The 17703-nt window shown below is 34.8% G+C and overlaps 1 protein-coding gene across 2 annotated transcripts in view; it reads left to right on the top strand.

The window, feature by feature from the left end:
* Positions 1-17463, top strand: part of LOC149774023 (E3 ubiquitin-protein ligase TRIM45-like) — a 67078-nt gene extending 49615 nt beyond the window's left edge. For both annotated transcript variants that reach the window (XM_089945915.1, XM_089945916.1), the window contains 3 exons: positions 13467-13490; positions 16741-16764; positions 17211-17463. In XM_089945915.1, coding sequence (XP_089802041.1) covers positions 13467-13490; positions 16741-16764; positions 17211-17300 — 138 coding nt within the window. In that variant the 3' untranslated portion in view covers positions 17301-17463. The remainder of the gene's footprint in view (positions 1-13466; positions 13491-16740; positions 16765-17210) is intronic.
* Positions 17464-17703: the final 240 nt, after the last annotated feature.

Below are 17703 nucleotides of genomic sequence, written 5' to 3' on the forward strand. Positions count from 1 at the left end.
TATTGCTGATTCTGCGAAGCTTATCCCTATTCAGATATTAAGGTAGACATTAGGTGCTTGTATCTTTTGCAATCAGGCACCTTATCTTTAGCTGAGAAATCATCTAGCTAAGGTGTTCTTACTCCGAGTGTAGAGAGCTGCTGTATTGTACTGCTGAATTCTACTTATCTAGCAGTCTGTTGCATGGATATAACGTGCTAACTAAATTGCATGTTTTCCAATTCACTATTCACCTTCATTACTTCTACACAATGCAACATTTGCTGTTTCTTATATCCCTGAACCTACATGCTGTCAAACTAATTCTTCTCATAAATACATCACATTATATAATGTCCTCTTCTAAGATTTTTCAAATTAATTTCAGTTATATATACTTCGACTTCTACAATCTGTGTGATATGGAACGGATACCCACATTTATTATAAGCTCATTTTTTTTCTCCGTTAACTTTACATCGTCAGAATCGTTCCGTATTTTGCGATATTGCACACCTCCATATTCCACTCACTTGCAGGACACGTGTTCCCAATAGTGCATTAGGAACTACTTTGTAAACAATTCATGTACACTCGTGTAGCAGACGCTTTGAGTTTAGGTTGATAAAATTTGTTTCTGATTGAACTAAAGCACATGTTTCGTGGACTGCCACATACTAGCTACTTTGCTGCATTCCGTGTTAACTTTACAATGTTTCGGATTTTGGCGATAGACGCCAGATTTCATAAAATTGGTGGGTAACCACAAATGACATGCAAGTTACAAAGCATAAACTGTCTCCTTTAGCTTTTAATAAGAATGGCAAAAATATACTTCGAGTATTACAGTTTTACATCCTGAATTTCCTCAAAATATACTTTCTTAGTTCTGCAAATACGAATTACATGAGCCATGCCATGGTTTCTCAAGCTTGATTATGCATTTGTACTGTTATTTCGACTACATTCCTAATGCAGTTACACACCCCTTACTCCAATCCAAATGAAATAAACATTATATTCCATAGCATCCATGTGATGATTGAAATTGAATAACTTCACATTTTTCCCACATTATAATTTTAAACATTCAATGGCAGAACAGATACACACTTGCAGATGTCAAGACGCTCCTCCGTCGCCGCTGAAATCCAATGTACTTCATGTAGAATTGGCACATCCAGTCCATAATCACGCAATTTCGAAGAAATGACACAATTACCTAACTCTGTTCATTCCAGATCAAATAGAAAACGCACATTCAATCACAATATGACTCCAAATTTCAATTTTTAGTAGACCAAAATGCCGTTTTCTTTCGAAAGTTATGTCTGGGCGGAATTTAGTACGCATTAATAATGTTGTTGTTGTGTAATGATGAGTCTGCGCTTGTGTATTTAGTTTAGAATACGGCATACATTCAGTTAATTTGTTTCGTGTAGTGTATTTTTGTTTACATAATTAAGCCTTAGGAAGAATAAGAAAATGAGAAGATAATACAAAGTTTACTGCATGTATATGGGAAAATATGAACTCGTATTTTGGATAGATATACTGCACTACCAAGGTCATGCAGTATTTCCATCTGAAAAACTCTCTCATATTTCCCATATAAATGCAGTAACCTATAAATATAAAGAGAGAGAGAGAGCGAGAGAGAGAAATATATACTTACATATGTACATTTACAGAGCGTCTAATGTTGCCACATCACTATGCATATATGTGTACATTCGTGTTTTGTTGATTTCTGTGTATATATAGACTGTATAGTATATATATATATATGGACTGTATTGCAATAATTGTTGTATTGTAGCGATTGTACTGCCACATCATTGAGAGACGTTCAGGTGCATAAGCGTTAGTGATTTTAATAAAACATCAGACGTAAGAAACAAATTTATACAATGATGTTGTTTTCCTTCATTTTGTGTCTAAATGTTCAGGACAAATTAAAATTACTGCGTTGTCTCGATCGGAAAAAATGAGACCGTTTCTTCGTATGTCTGATGAAATTTTCAAATGGCAATTACCCTGCTAGCATGGGCATGATAACATAGAAAGCCAAAAAACAAAAACAAAAAACGTGTTAAGTAAACAAAACTTTGTCTTAATTCCAATATGTAATACAGACATAATAATCATCATTTAAAATGGTTATTGATTTTTTGCTCCATGTTTTCTATTTTGTTATTCATGTTGACATAATTCACCCGTTTCTACATCGGACTAAACTTGCATGTCATCATAATAGTGGTAAAATAAAACATTCTATAATACGCTGTAAGGAAGGGTACACAATAGATTTTATTATTTTGTTTGAATTAGTACTGAAAGGTGCTGCTTTGCTTTTTATTCCTTTTTGATTCTAATCGGAGTTCCTCGATATAACACTGTTCAAAATTTAGATGTAGAAAAAAATTGCAATGGGATCCGTAGTTAAAAAAGCGGAGAAAGTGAGCTGAAAGCCCACAGTGAACATATCATTTACACTTCTCGCCCATTTTTACAATGTTGTCTGTTCATTATGCTCTCCTTCTACCATGCATCACTTATTTTATTTATTGAATCTCACATGTTACATAATTATCCAGATAAGATATCTCATGGTTACAATGTCAGCCAGTCTCAATGGAAATTGAGAGCCGAAAAAAGATATTGAAAGCATGACAGTATGTGCTTTATTCTCTTACTTTTTGTCAAGCAGGGATCCAGGTTTACCGAGTGGTCTAAAGCGCTTGTTTTTACCGATCACTACCATTTCACCTCTGTCCGAAATATTCGAGTCTCGGCGTTGGCCGATGTGGTTATATGATATAGCTACCAGTAGGTTATCGTTGATCGGTGGTCGTCGTCTGTTTTTTTTTTCCGGATTCGTTCTCCACCACTGATAGTATGTGCAATGTATTGCCTATCTTGTGCCAGGAAATTGCGTTAAACCCAAAACAATGACAGCACATTATCAATAACGTATTAGGCATCTTTGCGTGACAAACCTATAAATATGAGAATTTGGCAAGAAAAACAGAATGCATTTGTTACCATTATGATGCAGTCCGACACGCACGGAGGTACTGGGCTACAAGACAAAGTTCTTTATTTGACTGTCCAGTGGAACATATAAATGTGATATCGAAGTGCATGCATTATATTTTTTTATTATAGCAGAATTACTTCGCTCACAGGGCAAAGGGTAATGCATGAATACTCCTACAAATACTTATCATTGTTATAAATCTCACCCTCCAAAACGGGAACTTCATAACGCTTACATAACGGATGTTGAATGCTCTAATGTATTTTCTTGAATTTGAATTTAATTCTCCTCGTTTGCCATCAGTTATTTAAATGTTACTATGTACTATAATTGTCCACTCAAATATGAAATCTCATGTAAAAGAGAATGAAATCAAGTTGTCAAATATTTCGAACCTGATTCTGCTAGTTTGTCTTTCAAGAATGTCCACACATACACATACAGAAACGGCATTGTGTCTTTTCATAGTGCAAGAATGTTATTAGTTTATACTTTTTCTATTCAAGTTAATCTGTAAGTTAAATAACATAAAAATATTCTGAACTAATTGTAAATAGGGGGCAGAATTCAAATATATGTCTTACCATATTTGTTTTAAAAACACATTATATTTAAAAATGATTAACGGATGTTGTATTGGAATGCATGCCTTTTTTATTTACCGTAATAAGACGCTGAAGCCAATATGTTTCCTTTAGCAGACGTTCCATCTTAGAATCAGTTTTAGCAATAGTTTGAAAGGAGAAATCTTGCAAAGTATAGGAACTGTTTTTAAAATATGCTGCAACATGAGGTGAAAAATGATCGATCTATATACTTGATATGTCTAGTCTATGTCGGTTCATACTTTTAGATATTGGTTGAATGGTTTGTCCAATATATTTGATGCCACATTGGAAACCTCTTTGCCACCCGAAGACGCCTTTTATTCCAGCTTAAAAACGAATAACCGCTAACACTCGCGCTATAGCATAAATGTGGGTGTCAAACAGTCAGAGATTATCACGATATCTATCTTAAAACGGACGTACATTTTTCCGCAGATGTCATAGACTATTTCAGAAAACGTGCATGGCCCATTACCATCTTTACCAACTGTGCTACTTATCAGCGCCAGGTCTCTCATGGGATGCGCTTCTCGAAACGAATCAAGTCGTCGAAGTCGAACTCTTCACCGATCCAAACATGTTTTTATTCACTGAAAACATAGTTCTAGGCGAAATCTACGTCGTCAGCAAAACACACGCAGTCGTCAACAACAAATATATGATTAACTACGATCCCACGAAGCCGTCCACTTACATCATTTATCTGGATATGAAAAATCTATATAAATGGGCCATGTCACAATCCCATTCCACAGGCGGATTTCACTTGACCAACGGAGAACAGTTTCTTCAAGAAAAACGAGCATTAGTCGCGGACGATGTAGGCTATTTCGTCGAGGTCGATCTCGTTTATATGGAACATCTCCACGATGCTCACATATATTATTCATCCTGCGCTGAAAGATTTCTTGTCACTAAGAAAATGATATATCGGGAACTGCGTGAGGAAAACATAAGTTCCTTCTAGAAGCATCCAAAGTGAAAAAACCTGTGCCCAATCTCATGGATAATAACAGGTATATTTTGCATCATCGTCTATTTTTACAAGCACTCTCAAGTTTCAACAATCCCCGTGGATGAAACCTACATCGACTTTAATACGAAACAATGGGCAAACATCACCACAGACTTCGGCTAAAATTCTCCAAACTTACGAACAAAAGCATCATCGTAAAAACCACGGAAAACATTCGACGTCGGAAAAAATGAAATGGTTAACAGTGTCAAACGTCGAGATAAACTGGTCGCCAATGACGCCTTTCTCCACATGAAAATCTTCAACGAAGATCGAATACGGACAAAAAACCAATCTCAGACTTGATGAACCCATGATACATGGGGAACGGCCATTCTCGATTTTTTGTAAATGGTAATTTGCGAGTTTCATTAAGATTGTATTTAAAACAATACGGAGGTCAGGCTATGCTGCTAATGAACGATACAGTCTTACTTATTTAGAAAATTCAGACCTCAGATTTTTAGTAATATATGTTCGACCTCAAAGAACTGTTCGATCTCAGTGACTATCCCCAACATAGACCTATCCACTGCGACGACAACAACAAAGTCCAAAAAGTTCGAAACGAAATCTACCATGGATCACTACAGACAAGCACACTACAAGGAAATATGCACTAATACACCATATAAACATTTTAATCCAATCGACATCACATCAAAACGCTTCTCATTAACAGAACATGATGTTTGATGATAAACGATACCTCACCTATGGCATTCATAGATTCGCCATTGGATACACACATGCATCCGAAAACGATAATATTTATTAATTAGACAGTGACACAGAAAACACACACTCACGCACAAAACAAAACAAACAATTGAGCCAGAAACACCGACACTCTAGTTGTATATATAAATGGGGCATCGCTCACTTTTTGACGCAGAAAATACGTGAGCCAGTACTCACATTGCAAACTAATGCAGGTTTTTTACGTCTGCAAATGGGAAACCGTTCTCAGTCAGTAATTATACATAGAGAGATTTACCGACTACCGAATTATCGTACTGGTTTCAAAAGGGGCATGCTATGCTATGTTACTTGTTGATTATTCGGTCCTTACCGTTACAAGCTTTATAGAGATGTTGACAGAAAACTCTACCCTGATACATAATGTGACCCAGCCTGCATGATATTGTTCATTATTACAAGACGGGAATGCAATTAAGTAAGTTGTTTCGGTGTCTGGACTTTAAGTGTTCATATGTACACACAATTTGGATGTTTGATTAACATTAATGTTCCACAGGGAAATTTTGTTTTGTACCGGACACGTCATTGCCTCAACAGAAAAAATATATATTTGTAGCTAATGTACATTACTAGATTGTATTGTTTGAAAGTACAGACACAACGTTTAATTTTAGTTTGTTAGTTTCTTTATACACAATTATTAGACGGTATGTTGCAATTTGCTCAAAGATTTCTTATTCATAACAGACCGCTCCGGTGGCCTAGTGGTTAGAGCGTCCGCCTCGGATGCGGGAGGTCGTGGGTTCGATCCCCGGCCGAGTCATACCAAAGACTTACAAAAACGGTACTAACATTTGCCTCGCTTGGCCCTCAGCATTAAGAGGTTAGTGTTAGGACTGGTCGGCCCGGTGTCAGGATAATGTGAATGGGTGGGACATCATGCTACATGTCTGCGGCATGATGCCCCAGTGCTAGACATCACTATAAACTGCCACATTGCATACATCTTAGCAATATGACTGAACAATTGTTAAAAGCTACGTTAAAAATCCAAATCACATCACATCACATATTCATAACAACAACAACTTTGTCGATGGGTTTTTTTATTGCCACTATCCTACGTTCGTATTGATAGTTTTAGGATTTTATAGCGAATTGTCAACTATGCATCATCATGTATATACTTTTGTTGTGTCTTACATTGGATTTTCATTTGGGAATATGTGCATCTGTATTTACTTCCCATTTTGAGAGTAAATATGTTGGATATTTCATCTTGACTTCTTTTTCTAAATGTATAATGTGGCTAACATTGTCTCTTTGATCCCAAAGTTCAAGGTCACAAGAGGCACAATGTAATATATATTTATATGTTTAAAAAGTCAAACAATATTATGATAGTACCTCATAGAGTTTCTTAACTGAGTTCACATCTCACAATTAAACAGTCACATTTTAAAATGGGAATTTCTAAATGTTGACAGACGAAGTCTATGTCAATAATTGTGCATCTGATGAAGCACCTGCATGTATAGACTTGGTTTATAAACTTATAAACTTATGACACTTTTAGCTGATTATTTGCTATAACATCCGATTGCAATTGAGGCAACAAGGCAGCCAACCTGGGTTAGACAAATAGGCATGTGATGCATATATTCAGGGTGGGGATAAGGTGTACTAGATGGACAAGTATATAATGGGTGGAAACGTGTGTTAGATGGAGAAGTACAGAGTGAGGAAAAATGTATTATACATATGGAGAAGTACATAGTGGGAAACGTGTGTTAGACAGATGGACAAGTAGGTGAATGAACAATGAATGAATAAATGGAGAGACTGATGAATGGACATATGAATAGCATGTGCCCCGGTTTAAAAAAAAATGGACTGAAACAAGATTGAAAATGAATGGGTTACCATAATAGGATTAAGTGAAAAGACTAAAACACACTGTATGCAAATGAAATGTTTATAATGTTTATGATAATGAAGTATAAGAGTCTCTACAAACCCTCACCATAAATAGTAATGCATCAATGAAATTGGAAAAGAAATATAATGGCAAGTATACAACAACAACCAAACATGAATATTCTTATAAGACTTACAATTTTGACACGATACGCATTGCTTTACACACCATGACACTAACACAAAAGATGAAGTTATACACTGCCATGAATATTGTAGTTACTCTAATAAAGGCTCTTCTAATAAACACCCTCCGCCTCCATTTTTTCTTCAAAGAAGAAGAAATTCCTATGTTATCAAGGCATTAAATCCATTCATATTAATGACTGTTACACATCCTATATATCCTTTATGGTATGTCGAAATAACTAATACAGTACATGTGTAATCCAATGACTGTTCTACATCATATACATCCATTATGGTATGTCCAAATGACTAATACAGTACATGTGTAATCCAATGACTGTTATACATCCTATATATCCATTATGGTATGTCTAAATAACTAATCCAGTACATGTGTAATCCAATGACAGTTATACATCCTATACATCCATTATGGTATGTCCAAATAACTAATAACTAATGACAAAATATAATGTCTCTCCTTATTTAGTTTTTTGCATGGTCAATTTCAGACATAGCGAAGAAAACCTGAGGGAGTAAAAAATGTTGTCATTACCTCTGGTGTTCTATCCCATGTCTCAAGTTTTTCATGGATACCTTTCCTAAAGTACTTAGACGAAACTTTGCAAACACATTTATCATATGAGCTAATTCATCCCTGACGAACTTGTTGCTGCTTGGAGATCCAATATGGACGTTGCAGTTGTAAACTCTTTTGCATCTCCTGCTGAACATATTGTCATATGTAATTGGGGATTGTTCTTATCATGCTCTTATATATATTTGATTTCTATAGCATTCTTGACGTTCGGCCTGATTGTGCTTAAGATTTTCCATGATTATAACTACTAAACAAGAAGCTCATTCCAATTTGAGTTCAAGACTTAGTGGCATTTTCTATCATATGTGTTGTTATCCAGAGCAATCTATTGTTGCAAATCATCGGTATCAATAAATAAATGGAGGTTAAGTTAAAACAATTTTGAATATCTATTTATATCAATATGTGGGGATCATAATATACTCTTGTGTTCATATAAAATTATAAACTATTTATTTATTTAAATTATTCAGTGCAAAGACAAGGTACACATTGAAGGTTTGGGCTATACAAACTAGATAGGGACTACTGAGAAATAATTCAAAAAGCGCTTGGATTGTAATATTGTGGTGCATCAGGACATTCAATAATTGTGGTACGTTGGGAATTTCAAGACACTCGAAATATCATGACATTCAAGACTATCGAAATTGATTACGGAACATACTGTATTTTATATTTGTGATATGGCATTTAGTATTAGTTGGGATTTAATTCATACTAATGTAAGTACCTCTTAAATATTCACTATATATTATAAAGTGTTTGTTACACTTTTCATAAATTTTGCTTTCGCTTCATTTCTATTGTTAAATGGATAAATAAACTTCTTATAAGACCAATCAGAAATTCATTACCTAAATGCACTTAGTTTTAAAGAAATGACACGTCATTTAGGACTGATGTAGGTCTTTTTGAACACAAACAATATAATAAAGTCAGTAGCTATTGCAAGTGGTTTTATTTCAAAGATATCATGGTCACGGTTTTCATTGAAAGCTATGCACTAGTTGGGTCACCAATCCTCTATCTGATTTTAGTTTGGAAAATTATGGACCATTCATTTCGATAAGTTTTATATAATTTATTGCTGATTCTGCGAAGCTTATCCCTATTCAGATATTAAGGTAGACATTAGGTGCTTGTATCTTTTGCAATCAGGCACCTTATCTTTAGCTGAGAAATCATCTAGCTAAGGTGTTCTTACTCCGAGTGTAGAGTGCTGCTGTATTGTACTGCTGAATTCTACTTATCTAGCAGTCTGTTGCATGCATATAACGTGTTAACTAAATTGCATGTTTTCCAATTCACTATTCACCTTCATTACTTCTACGCAATGCAACATTTGCTGTTTCTTATATCCTTGAACCTACATGCTGTCAAACTAATTCTTCTCATAAATACATCACATTATATAATGTCCTATTCTAAGATTTTTCAAATTAATTTCAGTTATATATACTTCGACTTCTACAATCTGTGTGATATGGAACGGATACCCACATTTATTATATGCTCATTTTTTTTTCTCCGTTAACTTTACATCGTCAGAATCGTTCCGTATTTTGCGATATTGCACACCTCCATATTCCACTCACTTGCAGGACACGTGTTCCCAATAGTGCATTAGGAACTACTTTGTAAACAATTCATGTACACTCGTGTAACAGACGCTTTGAGTTTAGGTTGATAAAATTTGTTTCTGATTGAACTAAAGCACATGTTTCGTGGACTGCCACATACTAGCTACTTTGCTGCATTCCGTGTTAACTTTACAATGTTTCGGATTTTGGCGATAGACGCCAGATTTCATAAAATTGGTGGGTAACCACAAATGACATGCAAGTTACAAAGCATAAACTGTCTCCTTTAGCTTTTAATAAGAATGGCAAAAATATACTTCGAGTATTACAGTTTTGCATCCTGAATTTCCTCAAAATATACTTTCTCAGTTCTGCAAATACGAATTACATGAGCCATGCCATGGTTTCTCAAGCTTGATTATGCATTTGTACTGTTATTTCGACTACATTCCTAATGCAATTACACACCCCTTACTCCAATCCAAATGAAATAAACATTATATTCCATAGCGTCCATGTGATGATTGAAATTGAATAACTTCATATTTTTCCCACATTATAATTTTAAACATTCAATGGCAGAACAGATACACACTTGCAGATGTCAAGACGCTCCTCCGTCGCCGCTGAAATCCAATGTACTTCATGTAGAATTGGCACATCCAGTCCATAATCACGCAATTTCGAAGAAATGACACAATTACCTAACTCTGTTCATTCCAGATCAAATAGAAAACGCACATTCAATCACAATATGACTCCAAATTTCAATTTTTAGTAGACCAAAATGCCGTTTTCTTTCGAAAGTTATGTCTGGGCGGAATTTAGTGCGCATTAATAATGTTGTTGTTGTGTAATGATGAGTCTGCGCTTGTGTATTTAGTTTAGAATACGGCATACATTCACTTAATTTGTTTCGTGTAGTGTATTTTTGTTTACATAATTAAGCCTTAGGAAGAATAAGAAAATGAGAAGATAATACAAAGTTTACTGCATTTATATGGGAAAATATGAACTCGTATTTTTGGATAGATATACTGCACTACCAAGGTCATGCAGTATTTCCATCTGAAAAACCCTCTCATATTTCCCATATAAATGCAGTAACCTATAAATATAAAAGAGAGAGAGAGAGCGAGAGAGAGAAATATATACTTACTTATGTACATATACAGAGCGTCTAATGTTGCCACATCACTATGCATATATGTGTACATTCGTGTTTTGTTGATTTCTGTGTATATATAGACTGTATAGTATATATATATATATATGGACTGTATTGCAATAATTGTTGTATTGTAGCGATTGTACTGCCACATCATTGAGAGACGTTCAGGTGCATAAGCGTTAGTGATTTTAATAAAACACCAGACGTAAGAAACAAATTTATACAATGATGTTGTTTTCCTTCATTTTGTGTCTAAATGTTCAGGACAAATTAAAATTACTGCGTTGTCTCGATCGGAAAAAATGAGACCGTTTCTTCGTATGTCTGATGAAATTTTCAAATGGCAATTACCCTGCTAGCATGGGCATGATAACATAGAAAGCCAAAAAACAAAAACAAAAAACGTGTTAAGTAAACAAAACTTTGTCTTAATTCCAATATGTAATACAGACATAATAATCATCATTTAAAATGGTTATTGATTTTTTGCTCCATGTTTTCTATTTTGTTATTCATGTTGACATAATTCACCCGTTTCTACATCGGACTAAACTTGCATGTCATCATAATAGTGGTAAAATAAAACATTCTATAATACGCTGTAAGGAAGGGTACACAATAGATTTTATTATTTTGTTTGAATTAGTACTGAAAGGTGCTGCTTTGCTTTTTATTCCTTTTTGATTCTAATCGGAGTTCCTCGATATAACACTGTTCAAAATTTAGATGTAGAAAAAAATTGCAATGGGATCCGTAGTTAAAAAAGCGGAGAAAGTGAGCTGAAAGCCCACAGTGAACATATCATTTACACTTCTCGCCCATTTTTACAATGTTGTCTGTTCATTATGCTCTCCTTCTACCATGCATCACTTATTTTATTTATTGAATCTCACATGTTACATAATTATCCAGATAAGATATCTCATGGTTACAATGTCAGCCAGTCTCAATGGAAATTGAGAGCCGAAAAAAGATATTGAAAGCATGACAGTATGTGCTTTATTCTCTTACTTTTTGTCAAGCAGGGATCCAGGTTTACCGAGTGGTCTAAAGCGCTTGTTTTTACCGATCACTACCATTTCACCTCTGTCCGAAATATTCGAGTCTCGGCGTTGGCCGATGTGGTTATATGATATAGCTACCAGTAGGTTATCGTTGATCGGTGGTCGTCGTCTGTTTTTTTTTTTCCGGATTCGTTCTCCACCACTGATAGTATGTGCAATGTATTGCCTATCTTGTGCCAGGAAATTGCGTTAAACCCAAAACAATGACAGCACATTATCAATAACGTATTAGGCATCTTTGCGTGACAAACCTATAAATATGAGAATTTGGCAAGAAAAACAGAATGCATTTGTTACCATTATGATGCAGTCCGACACGCAGAGAGGTACTGGGCTACAAGACAAAGTTCTTTATTTGACTGTCCAGTGGAACATATAAATGTGATATCGAAGTGCATGCATTATATTTTTTTATTATAGCAGAATTACTTCGCTCACAGGGCAAAGGGTAATGCATGAATACTCCTACAAATACTTATCATTGTTATAAATCTCACCCTCCAAAACGGGAACTTCATAACGCTTACATAACAGATGTTGAATGCTCTAATGTATTTTCTTGAATTTGAATTTAATTCTCCTCGTTTGCCATCAGTTATTTAAATGTTACTATGTACTATAATTGTCCACTCAAATATGAAATCTCATGTAAAAGAGAATGAAATCAAGTTGTCAAATATTTCGAACCTGATTCTGCTTGTTTGTCTTTCAAGAATGTCCACACATACACATACAGAAACGGCATTGTGTCTTTTCATAGTGCAAGAATACAACATAGAGTGTCCATTTTCGTTCTTGTATTGAAATAGTCCAATGACCAGGTGCTTGACTAATAGGTTGCATGGCGTTTATGAATCAAAATGTCATCACAGTATTTCAGTCAAAAATAATGTTCACTATAATATTTACACATGTTGGTGTATATGAAATGATTATTTAACAAGTAAAAAATTATCATGAATTTGCAAAGACAGGAAAGTAGAAACTAATGACATATACAGTTTGAGCAGACATAAGAAGATGAGCTATGGTTGAAAGGTTTATTCTATTGTGAACACTTCGTTCTCCCTGCCACTTTTCAGAGCACATTTTACGGCCTCCTCGGTACAATTTTCTTTAATCTGTTCAGATTTAAATTCAGCGAAGTGCAAATTTAATATTATATACGCCGTTCGAGGGCTCAGTGAGTGAAAAAGAACAAAAAAATAAATAAATAAGGAAACAAAACGCAAACAGTAGAACGTGCAGATTTGGATGCCATCTCATTTGTTGTATTATGAAGCAGCCAACTCTGTCAATTATGGATATGATACTCGTCACTGACAAATCAGTCTATTTCTTTGTTATGTTGTGTCTAAGTAACAAAATATGCAGGTTTAGTTAAACATTTAGAGGTATTGTATGTACTTTGTGGTTCGTTAATTTGTTTTGTCTCATCAAAATAAGGACTGGACGGAATTGTAACATTCGTACTTTTAAATACGGGACAGTCCGCGTAGTAATTTAATTTAAATGAACGCTGTTGTGGACTAATCCTTTGAAGTAATGATCCGCATTTCATTTGCATTTTAATATAAACATTATTATATGATTTCAGGAAGAAAGAGAGATAAAAGAAAGAGTAAGTATTGAGACATCTGCTTTCACAAAATAAGACGAAATAATGCAATGCATACGACTGTTATTTCATTGCTAAGACTAGTGAATTTATTAAAACAAAAACAAACTATTTCTCGAATTTACCTCGTATTTAATCGAACATTGCTAATATTAATTATATGTTTTATGATCTGGAAAGATATAAAAGATCCATAAACGTTTCCTGTCATGTCATTATCAATATAGCCATACCGCTTAGAAACCAACCATTTTTCCTAGTGCATTTAACCTTTTTCAGTATATAGTGCAATTATTGTGTTTGTTCAAAAAAAGTAAATTTTTACTTAGTTGCAAAACGACAATGCTTTGCTAAATAAATACGTTAAGATGGACGCTTTTTTCGACCAAATGATCGAAAATGAAAATTGGTGACATTATGATGTCCATTATCGCCGATACAATGCATGTCTTGAAAATCTCTCTATAGCTCAACAAAAAGACATATTGAAATGGTGGTTTCAAAAGAAGACGTTTTATTATGTCTAGTTGATTCTAAATGAACGTTTTGTTTTGATATATATATCAACAGCGCCTATTGGGATTATACAATTATGATCGAATACTCGTCCATGTAAATCAAAGAAATATCTACCAACAGCCTCCATCGGGGTCCCATTACTTGCTTGCAAACTGTATTTACTTGCAGAGCAGTTATTCGAGGAGCGAGATTATAACGTTACTAATCTTCGTTTGAGCGGGATCAAATTGGGTTTATTATCGAGCTGACGATACAATTTCGTGTGGATGCCTTAAACCATACTGAAGTTTCGGAAACTTTCCGTTGAGTTAAATGCGTAACTATGTCGTTACTAAGTCCTGACGGGGAAACCGTAGATTGACCGATTGATGACAACAAGAACATAATCACAACGACTATAATTTCAGTTTCGAAAACCAGCTTGATAAACAAATTATACACAGCCCAGTATAAATCCGTACGGCTGTTTATCCCGGCAGTTAGACTAATTTAGGTAGTTTCCAGATGTGCGTGTTTTGAAGTTTCTCCGCTGAAGGTCATTTATAACATACACCATAAATGTGTTGCCACTAGCCGGCAGAACTATAATGTGGTCGATTAACGCCATTCAAAATGTTCCTGCTCCCACAGATGACACAGATGTAATAACAAGAAATGTACTGAAGCAATATATAAACGTTATTATTTGAACACCCCCCGTGATAGATACGGACTTTTTTCCACGAATGATCAAAGTGTAGAAGACTTCGTAGCATCCTTGACAAGATAAACCGGTATAAATAAAATCAAATGCAACCCAAAATAAATTAAACACTGCTATGTCTTCGACTCGTGCTTACAGTGGGATGGAAACTATTTCAAAAATAAGTACAATGAAATCACTGCGATCAACAACCATATGTGGGAGACCGTAGTGCTGAAACTATCACGTACGGTCAGAACACTAGTCCTCAAAGGTAAATATTTCAAATGATTATGATCCAAATTCAAAGAATAATTTATGTCACGTGCAATAAAGTCCTGAATACATAAAAAATTAACAAAATACTGAATAGATGAAACGAAAAGTAGAACACATTTCCAGTATATTTTGGGAGTCGAAGTAAACAATCTTATCAGTTCACTACTGAAACGTCTAAACTGGCGCCGCCTGTAGTCGCCAAGGCGATTAATATACAAGAGTTATTGCCTTTACCTATATAACACAAACAGAATCGACGAGTTCTCGGTTATTGGGACTCGTGGATTCTGGAGGAGCTAGGGACTATTGCCCTAAGGTGAATGTGATCGAGGAGCGTATTCAAAAGCGAAATATGTTTAGCGAGGTAATACACATCATGGAAAGAACATTACTCCACCGAGTTTAAACCAAAACTGCTAACATAGTCTGGGTTAAATCAATATTGCAAATACATAACTTGCTTCCAGAAATCTATGTGAACAACTCAGCCGTGGCAAATAAATATGCGATGCTATTTGGACACAATTTGAGAAGATGAGGATACGAGAGTTTCAATGAAATGCAACTTTCATCCCTCACGCAGGGATTATACCATTACACGGCCATAATGCCGAATTCCAGGTGTATACAATAATCAATATTATTACGCGAAATGCATGCAGATATCAAACTGGTGATCACACGAGAGCATTACCATCTATACCTCGTTAATATTAAATAACTTAGACTTGATCAAGTCGTCAAGCCTTATGTAAAATCGGGTATGTTACTGTTGATTGAGAACTATTTTAATAGGAATTTTCCTCAGTCAGCACTGTAAAATTGTGACTAACATCAGCATGGTTGCGACAAGACGACTCGTCACGTACCTAGTCGATATTGCGTATGATAATGAATATTTCCACATTATTAATAGGAAATTAGCCCACACCAGCCCGACTTGATATTGCAACCATGTTGTTGTGTTTTTTATATTTTGGTGTAATCTTTGTCCTTGATGGCGGGGTAAAGTGTTCTATATTTATAGAAAATGTTGAATTCCAATCATTTAAAAATTGACATCGAGAAGCTGATTTTCTTTAATAAGCAACGTCTATCTCTATGCCGAGGGTAATGTTGATTGGGATCAAGGAGTTTTCATTGTTATAGGAAATGAAGTCAAACAACATCCGTCGACATGCAATTCATTTTTTATGAGTTATACAATTTTATCACACGTAGACTCATATACTAGTACGTTCGCCTTCTACACGATTGATAACTCAAAGCAATTTTCGTCATTTTATTCTTCTTCGGATAAACTGTATTGATAACACCTGTCGATGCGAAAACAAATTGCAAACAAATAGCCATCTGATTGACATCTATATGTGATTGACAGAAGGGTTAATTGTGCTAATGCGACTTAACCATGCGCCAGTATATCAGACACATCAGGAAGTTATATTTTTGAATAGGAAAATAAGAACATATAAATATGTTTGTTTGTTGGTATCTGTATGATTAAGTACGTCGGTTGTACCTGTACAGTTACGCCTATTTTATGTAGCGCAAATTATTGCGGCTCCTTTTTTAACTTTTCTGAATAAAGACAAAGAAAAACGTTCAAATACGGATATTTGCACATGAGACAGCCTGTCTAGTAGATTACGTTAAACGGCAACTATTGTGGAATACTCAGCTAAAGTAGTGACAGTTGTACTTGTACGTCCCATTTTTGAGACCAAATAACAACGTTTGTTTCTAATATCACCTTTGTTATATTTTTTTCAGGAAGAAAAGCAGATTCAGGCATTTGTAAGTATAAAAAATATATGTCCCCTCAGTCTACTATGAACAAGTTATGTATTTTATATGGTTCGCAAGACGCGTACATGCATTAAAATAGGTATTCGTTAAAGTTTCAGTTATGCTTTACTATAAAGTATAGTTACCGTTTTATTATCATGCACCTTTTTCATATTTTGGATGAAATTTCAATAACATTATTTCAGATCACACCAGGTTTTATAAATGCTTTAGATTTCCGCATAATGAGATTATCCTCTTTTTGACTCATACTGTACATTAAGACATTCTTAATACAGGTTTATTTTCTCTACCGAGAAAGGGAGACGTAATTGTTTAATACAAATATGAGAAACCCAATTGAAGGCGCGTCCTTTATTTAGAGTTTTGTTCATGCTACACCACCGAAAGTATATTTCACAGTTTCTAATATCAGGTTTATTGTGTTATTTCAGCGCTCGTCGGATTTTGTAAGTACTAAAATGTGCACGCACACGCATTACATGATACATATTACTCGAATTCAAATGTCATTTGACCACTGATAGCAAAGCCATCAATTCATTTATCATGTAATTTAACAATCATTTTGAGAATCAGATGTTCATAGCAATAGTTTAGGTTACATTAGAGTCTACTAAAGGTTTTTCTAGAGCGAATATCGAAGTTTTCTTTTATATTATTCAATATCACAGGATACACTATTATAACAAATAAGAAATGCATAGTGGACAGTGAAGATTATAACGAACGTATGCTCATTGGCAAGGTAACGACCAGACGTTCGTCATTATTGCTAAGTAATTATGAACTAATCATTGCATAATGATGCATTCCCAATACATTTGCCTGGTAAAGCCTTCGTTGTTTTACTTGATTTCATCTTGCTCAAGGGTATATTGACTACCTATCATTGATTATGTTTACATCATGTTTGTGTTGTAGAGA

This window comes from Sinohyriopsis cumingii, unplaced genomic scaffold (assembly GCF_028554795.1).
Source record: "Sinohyriopsis cumingii isolate HCF-2022 unplaced genomic scaffold, ASM2855479v2 utg000452l, whole genome shotgun sequence".
Lineage (NCBI taxonomy): Eukaryota > Metazoa > Mollusca > Bivalvia > Unionida > Unionidae > Sinohyriopsis > Sinohyriopsis cumingii.